General features: G+C 39.2%; 1 protein-coding gene across 1 annotated transcript in view; it reads right to left on the reverse strand.

Moving 5' to 3' along the window:
- The window catches only part of LOC128615635 (putative protein MSS51 homolog, mitochondrial), a 13657-nt gene extending 8396 nt beyond the window's left edge, over positions 1-5261 (reverse strand). Inside the window, exons 1-3 of the mRNA XM_053637859.1 lie at positions 4859-5261; positions 4468-4614; positions 2059-2183 (exon numbers count right to left, since the gene is read on the reverse strand). Coding sequence (XP_053493834.1) covers positions 2059-2183; positions 4468-4614; positions 4859-5244 — 658 coding nt within the window. The 5' untranslated portion in view covers positions 5245-5261. The remainder of the gene's footprint in view (positions 1-2058; positions 2184-4467; positions 4615-4858) is intronic.
- Between the last annotated feature and the right edge of the window lie 3247 nt (positions 5262-8508).

The raw sequence follows: 8508 nt of genomic DNA on the forward strand, positions 1-8508 counted from the left end.
CCAGGGTGTCCCCTGCCTCGTGCCCCGGGTTCCCTGGGATAGGTTCCAGGCATCCATACAGAAAATGGATGGATGGATGGATGGATTCGTAGGTATTTACACGTTTACACGAACTCATTTATACACCAAACCACGTCTGGAGTTCTGAGACGCACTTTACCCGTGTTACAGCAAACACACACAAGTGTAAATGCATCTGTCTCATGTTCTGTGTAAGTCTAAAATGGTTCTGATTGTTTTTCACTTCATCTGTACATGCTGTAATTTCACACTGAGGGGTAAAAGTTCTGACATGATTTATCTTAGTTTAATTTTTTTACATCACAAAAACCTGCCATATTAACAGGGGTGTGTAAACTTTTTACATCCACTGTACAATGCGTGAAATGCCTGAGTGTCCATCAGGGATCATTACTGTCACTCCAGAGTTACAGTTCTGTCTGATTTTAAAGTTTCAGATTGTTACGATGTATGATCTTATACAGTGCCTTCTATTAATATTGGCACCCTGGGTAAATATATCTTTATTGTTTAACCTTTGATCTTATGTTTAAAAAAAATCACAAAAATACTCTGCTCTCATGGAAATCAAACACAACACAGATTTATATAAAAAAATATTTGTTAAATATAGGTGTGCAACAATTATTGGCACCCTTTTAGTCAGTACTTTGTGCTAGCTCCCTTTGTTAAGATAACAGCTCTGAGTCTTCTCCATAATGCCTGATGAGGTTGGAGAATACATGGCGAGGGATCTGAGAGCGTTCCTCCATACAGAACCTCTCCAGATCCTTCACATTTCGAGGTCCACGCTGGTGGACTCTCCTCTTCAGTTCACTCCACAGGTTTGACGTGATGCTCACATGACCCAACTGCTGTGAACTGATAATAAAACCTTTGTGAAACCCCTAGGTTTCATTGTCTCACCTGTGCGAATGTAACACGTTTCAGAGTCTCACCTGTGCGAATGTAAAACATTTTCAGAGTCTCACCTGTGCGAATGTAACACGTTTCAGAGTCTCACCTGTGCGAATGTAACACGCTTCAGAATCTCACCTGTGTGAATGTAACACGTTTTCAGAATCTCACCTGTGCAAATGTAACACCTTTCAGAGTCTCACCTGTGCGAATGTAACACGTTTTCAGAGTCTCACCTGTGCGAATGTAACACATTTCAGAGTCTCACCTGTGCGAATGTAACACATTTCAGAGTCTCACCTGTGCGAATGTAACACGTTTTCAGAGTCTCACCTGTGAGAATGTAACACATTTTCAGAATCTCACCTGTGCAAATGTAACACCTTTCAGAGTCTCACCTGTGAGAATGTAACACGTTTTCAGAGTCTCACCTGTGCGAATGTAACACATTTCAGAGTCTCACCTGTGCGAATGTAACACATTTCAGAGTCTCACCTGTGCGAATGTAACACGTTTTCAGAGTCTCACCTGTGAGAATGTAACACGCTTCAGAGTCTCACCTGTGCGAATGTAACACGTTTCCAGAGTCTCACCTGTACGAATGTAACACGTTTTCAGAGTCTCACCTGTGAGAATGTAACACGTTTTCAGAGTCTCACCTGTGCGAATGTAACACGTTTTCAGAGTCTCACTTGTGCGAATGTAACACGTTTCAGAGTCTCACCTGTGCGAATGTAACACGTTTCAGAGTCTCACCTGTGCGAATGTAACACGTTTCAGAGTCTCACCTGTGCGAATGTAACATGTTTCAGAGTCTCACCTGTGAGAATGTAACACGTTTCAGAGTCTCACCTGTGCGAATGTAACACGTTTCAGAGTCTCACCTGTGCGAATGTAACATGTTTCAGAGTCTCACCTGTGAGAATGTAACACGTTTCAGAGTCTCACCTGTGCGAATGTAACACGTTTCAGAGTCTCACCTGTGCGAATGTAACACGTTTCAGAGTCTCACCTGTGCGAATGTAACACGTTTCAGAGTCTCACCTGTGCGAATGTAACACGTTTCAGAGTCTCACCTGTGCGAATGTAACACGTTTCAGAGTCTCACCTGTGCGAATGTAACACGTTTCAGAGTCTCACCTGTGTGTACCAGCCAGTCTACCAGCCTGTCTATGGCCACCATCCGCAGCTTCTTACAGAACTTCTTATGAAGACTCCAGTCCTTCCTCTGACACTCTTTACTGCAGTAGTACACGTTCAGACACCTTGTACAGCAGAGCAGCCACACACACAGATGACGAGAGGAAAAAAAGAATTGGACTTTGGACAAATAGTGAGCAATATTAAAGAGTCAAACTTTCCAGAAACATCCATGTTCTTTTTTTAGCGCCTGGCCTCATTGATTTAGCAGTTTAGGAGTTTTTATCACAACTGCATGACATGCCTGCATGACTTCACACGGCGTGTGACCGAGCCCTAGCAGCGCCAAGCCATCATAAACCGTACTGGCCGGTCAGAGTCGGGGACGGGGACGGGGACGGGGACAGCAGAATGTGGGGAGTATTTATGGCTGTTTATTGCAGCACTGAGTCAAACATTTCTACATCAGTCAGATGCTAATCTCAGAGGGCCAGATGGTCTTAAACCCTAAAACTATGACCTTTATCACACCAGCTGCCTTCATTGACCACACACACACACACACACACACACACACACACACACAAACATAAAATACGACTGTGATAATTTCTCCGTTAGTGCACGGCTAAATTATTATCAGTCATTTCTCCAAAACGGCAGATGATCCTACGAGTAATATTTTGTATCGGAACTTCAGAAAACATTTCTCTAATTAAATATGCATCAAATTTTTTATGTTTCCCTCCTGAAACAAAAACACACAACAGAAACCCTCATAGATTTTATAATGGTTATAATGGGAATTGTATTGGTTTTAATGGAAACTCTAATGGTCCCTGTGGGTCTCTACTGGTAATTTCTTACCTTCTACTGGTGGCATGTTATGTCTAGTGGATACCATTAAGGACCAGTTTTGAATGGTTAGCTGATGGATTGTAATGGTATTGTACGGTTTGTATTGTATTGTAATGGTATATACTGTAGTGGAAACCATTACATTACATTACTGCAGTTTTCCCCATATATATATATATATATATATATATATATATATATATATATATATATATAATTATTATTAATAATAATAATAATAATAATAATAATAATAATAATGTTATTATTAAAATAATTTCACACCATTTTATAAATCAGTGTAAAATCAAACACAAATCCAACCATTATTAACATTTTATTCACAAATTTGGCTGTAATGAACAGGAAATATGTAACGTTTCATTAATAATACAATATATATATTAGAAAAGTGGGAATGTTTTGGGAATGATAATGATAAATAATCTTTATTAATCACATATACACGTGCACAGTGAAATTCTTTTCTTCGAATATACTGTATGATATGATGTGACTGAAGTAGGCGGGGCTTAAAGGCTTCTCTTTCAGATAATATAGTGGTCCTAGGTGGACAAAACATTTTAAGAGAAGACGTATTACAGATGCAGTTCATCTGTATTTAAGGTTCTTACTGTTTATACTCTATAGCATTGTTTAAAGGATACCACATGCTAACGGAGCGGTCATGCTAGGCTAACAGAAATAATTCTATGCTAATTACATTCTAGTTATTTCTCATTTATATGTCGATAATGTTGTAAGGTTGTGTGTGTTGTCTGTTGATCACTAAACAGGTGCTAGAACATGATGGGGCTCTAAAAGAGTGGTGTGTGTGTGTGTGTGTGTGTGTGTGTGTGTGTGTGTGTGTGTTATGCCCTTGTCCATAGTGGTTAGTCCTGTCCACACCTTTATCACTTATAGTCACATATCTACGGATCTAAGCTGTGGGATTAATACATGTTTCAGTTTCTATAGAAACACACACACACACACACACACACACACACACACACACATGGCTGAAGCTACTGTTTGCCTCTACAAACACAAACACATATTTCACATGGTTTGTTGCATTTTCATCGAAAAATCTATTTCTTTAAAATATATACATGAACATAAGGCCAGTTAAACATGCTGCGTAGTTTCACAAATATAGAATATGTGTGGGAATTTACGTTATTATTAAATGAAGTGTAATAGAGTAATTCTACTCGTTATTGTACTTCGTCGGTTAAACCCGCACACACACGACTCAGAACCTCACTACTGACTGCTTTTTATTTATTACTCAAACCAATTTATTATTGATTTTATTTCTAATTTGTAAATATAAAGTTCTGTGTGATTATTTGCATTCGTTTTTATAACTCGTCTAGCGTGCTGTCACTTCTTTCTTCTAGCTGCTTTTTGGTGATCGAATGCAGACACGGCTAACGCTGACCTGATTTTAGAAAAGTCTTTGATGCTCAAATGTATGGGGAGAGACTGTGTATATATATATATATATATATTTATATTTATATAATTTATATAAAGTGCACTCACTTGCCACAGCGCCTGAGCAGTGAGGGATCAGACAGACGGGTGGGGAGTGTAGAGCAGCAGGCACAGAATCTAAACGTCTCCTCCATTTTCTGGAACATCTCCTTATGAGAGCGGAAGCCCACCTTCCCCCTGCCCTCCAGAGCCGCTCTGATCCACAGACAGACAGATGGACATTTTCATTCGCTGGAATTCAGACCCAACATTTATGTGTGAAAAAACTTTAATAGTTTTATTCTTAGGTAAAGGAGCAGATCTAGAGGATCACAGGTATAGAGCGCTGTGGTGAAGAAAAAAAGACCAAATGTCCTCAGAATCATGCGGTGTTCTACAAAACAATACAAACAGCACGGTGTGTGTGTGTGTGTGTGTGTGTGTGTGTGTGTGTGTATACCTATACTCTGAGTAGTCCTTCATGTTCAGATTGTCCAGGATGACTTTGGAGAGGCCGGGAACGTTCGAGTCCAAAGAGTAGAATCCAAACTGATCAGAAAAAACACTGTCAGGACTCGGAGCAAAGGATTCTGGGAGTGCTGGAATCTTACCCGCCATTTTACTCTCTCTGTGGACGCACACACACACACACACACACACGTGCACACACATACACACACGCACACACACACACACACACACACACACACACACAAACACACGCGCACACACACACACACATGCGCACACACACACACACATGCGCACACACACACACAAACACACACACACACACACACACACACGAGAGGTAACTAGTGACCTGTGTGTGTGTGTCAGAAACATAATCCTGAGTAAGGGAAATCCAGACAGACAATAAAAAATGATTTTGTAAAATAATTAAATATTATTAAAAACGTAGAAAATGTGTGTTTTGTTTTAAAGTCTAAGCTAGTTTAGTGAACTAGCGCGTGTAATTCACATGACTGGGGCTCTGATTTATTTTAACTAGCTAAAAGTTTGTGTATATAACACACTGCCGTCCGCTATTCTCAAACACGAAGCCATGGAGTTTATTTAATGACATCACAAACTGAGCTGGTCCTTAGCCCCGCCCCTGAGTCAGATATATATAGAGCTAACCATAATGTTCCTATTTTAAATGAAGAAATGTGACTTTTATGTTTTATTAAAACATTTGATCTAAATCCTTAATTCTATTCTCATCAAGATCAGACATGAAGTTCAGTAAGTCCTGCAGCGTCACTGCTGAAAGCACCAGATCTCAGGAACAACTGCTTTTACACGCGGTTCAGTCAACATTTACATTTTATTCTGTTGGAAGATAATTTAGCTCCTGTGTAGAAATAAATGCTAATTATTAGAAGAAATATCCATCAAAAGAACAAAGAATAGATGTAAAAATATAGATAAGAAATTTTCACTTGCTGAGATCATTTCATGATTTATAATCACTTTATCTCAGGCATGGTGAAGGATGTTATAGACTTAACAGTAATACTCACAAATACTGAATAAATCACTTACTTATTTGTTGACAGATTTTTCTTAGTTAAAAAAACACAAGTACTCACCGGATACTGCAGATTAACACACCTGCTCTCTCTCTTCTCTCTCTCTCTCTCTCTCCCTCTATCTATTTTCTCTCTCTCTCTCTCTCTCTCTCTCTCTCTCTCTCTCTCTTTCTATCTTCTCTCTCTCTCCCTCTATCTATTTTCTCTCTCTCTCTCTCTTTCTCTATCTATCTTCTCTCTCTCTCTATCTATTTTCTCTCTCTCTCTCTCTCTCTATCTATCTTCTCTCTCTCTCTTTCTCTCTTTCTCTGTCTATCCTCTCTCTCTCTCTCTCTCTCTCTCTCTCTCTCTCTCTCTCTCTCTCCTTTTTTAGCCTGCTGTTTCTCCAGGTTCGGTATCATAGGGGACGATAGTGTTACTCCTCTGACTTTTGTACCCTCCAATAAAGTCCCCTCCCAAACATTCTGCTGCCCCTGAACTTAACACTTTACTCCCCTAAACCCTTCATCTCAAATGACCTACCATAAATTCCCCTGGTCTTAACAACCTACTGCCCTTACTGGTCCCACATGGATACCCTAAAGATTTGCACTTCTGAAGAACTGTTCATGCTCAAGTCTTCAGTATTTACTCTCACCTGGATCGTGTAGAATTTTACCTAAGAGCTGTTGCTGTAATCAGAACATCTGTCTGTAGTTCCTGTGTAAGTACGAGCAGAGCTGCTGTGTACAACCTTTTCTAAGATCTTGGTGATGAAGGGGAGATTTGATATCGGTCTATAGCTGGACAGTTGAGAGGGGACAAGGTCAGGTTTTTTAATCAGGGGTTTAATAACTGCTAATTTAAGTGATTTAGGTACATAACCAGTGCTAAGGGAAGAGTTTATTATATTTAGAAGGGGTGTGATTACTTCTGGAACAATCTGTTTGAAGAAACATGTAGTTAAGGGATCTAGTATACAAGTTGATGATTTTGATTAAATTAATTCGGTCTCTAAGGGGAGTAAATCATTCTAATCTGATATGTAATGATTGTGATTGTGTGCATGTTTCTGTAGTGGTTTTATTCCCAGTTAATGTTTCTACAGTATTAAATAATCTGAGATAACTTCACACTGCGGAAATGTGACTACATTTTCAACCAGGTTTGAGATAAAATCTGCAAATTCACCAAAAGGAATTCAGAATATGGTCCTGGGATCTTTAAATAATAATTAGAGGAATCGACTCGGTAGATTTATTTTTTGTTGCTGTATGTCATACTAGTATAAAGAACTTCAGAAGAGTTGAGCTTATGACGAGGTTTGTGTGAGGTCTAGATTATCATTATAAATGAGTGAGACTCCTCCCCCTCTGCCAGTCAGACGAGGCTGATGTATATAACTGTATCCAGGAGGACGGGCTTCATTTAGTGCTGTGTACTCATCAGGTTTAATCCATATCTCTGTTAAACACATTATATTAAACTCCTGATAAAAGATCAATAAGTGCTTTAGATGCAAGAGATCTAATATTTAACAGTGCAAGCTTCAGATCAAAGCCAGCTGTGTATTCAGTATGATCTCATTTTATGTTAATTAGGTTACTAAAACAAACTTCCTGAGTGTTTCTACATGTTTGTTTATCTCGGGGAACAGACACGGTCTGGATATTGTGGAACGTAGGAGACGACTCAAGACCAGAGCACATACTACTGCATCAGACATCGCCTTCGCTAATGTACACACCGCTACAACGTTACTCTTAATAACCTCAGACTGATGAAGGTGTACATCATTATCTCCTACATCAATAACTATCTGTAAACCTGAGCCTATCATGACCCGCTATGTCCAACGCCCTGGTCCCGGTGTACACCTAACTAAATCTGCTGGAGCCCTAAAGGCCTAGCTAATATCACCTGCATGAAGGTAGAGTCTCCTATAGCCAGAGCTCTTCCAGGTTTCTCACTGCGGAGAGCAAATGCAACAGCTGATAAAAATATTCATGAATCTATAATATACTGTATTAGTGTATAAACAAGACTGGTTTAATCATTTTAAATAATATTTACATACTTTGGAATGGTTTGAATTTTTATAAAAATGTTTCTAGTCTCATCCTGGCTAGTTTAATAGCAGTTGCATGAGTGCCATCTACAGGTTCAATGAAGAAATTCATGCAAAACATACACATACACAGACAAATTTATTTCTGAACTCGAGACTGGTGCGCGGTACATCAGTGCTGAAGACCAGTGGTCACCAACCCTCTTCCTGGAGATCTTCATTCCTGCAGATTTCATCTCCAACCAAAACCTAACACCTGGTTTAGTCGATCAAGAACTTCTTAAGGTAATGATTAGATGGTCAGGTGGGCACCATTATGGTTGGAGCTAAAGTCTTCTGGAAGGTAGATCTCCAGGAACAGGGTTGGTGACCACTCCTGTTGACCAACGGTTTAATCTATAATTAATTTGTGTACAGAAAAGATGATTTTTAACAGTTTATACTTACACATTGAGTTTCATGATGTAAATATTAATAACTAAAATTTATGTGTGAAACTAACCCAGTGAAACACACTGACAGTATATT

Source organism: Ictalurus furcatus, chromosome 1 (genome assembly GCF_023375685.1).
Source record: "Ictalurus furcatus strain D&B chromosome 1, Billie_1.0, whole genome shotgun sequence".
NCBI lineage: Eukaryota > Metazoa > Chordata > Actinopteri > Siluriformes > Ictaluridae > Ictalurus > Ictalurus furcatus.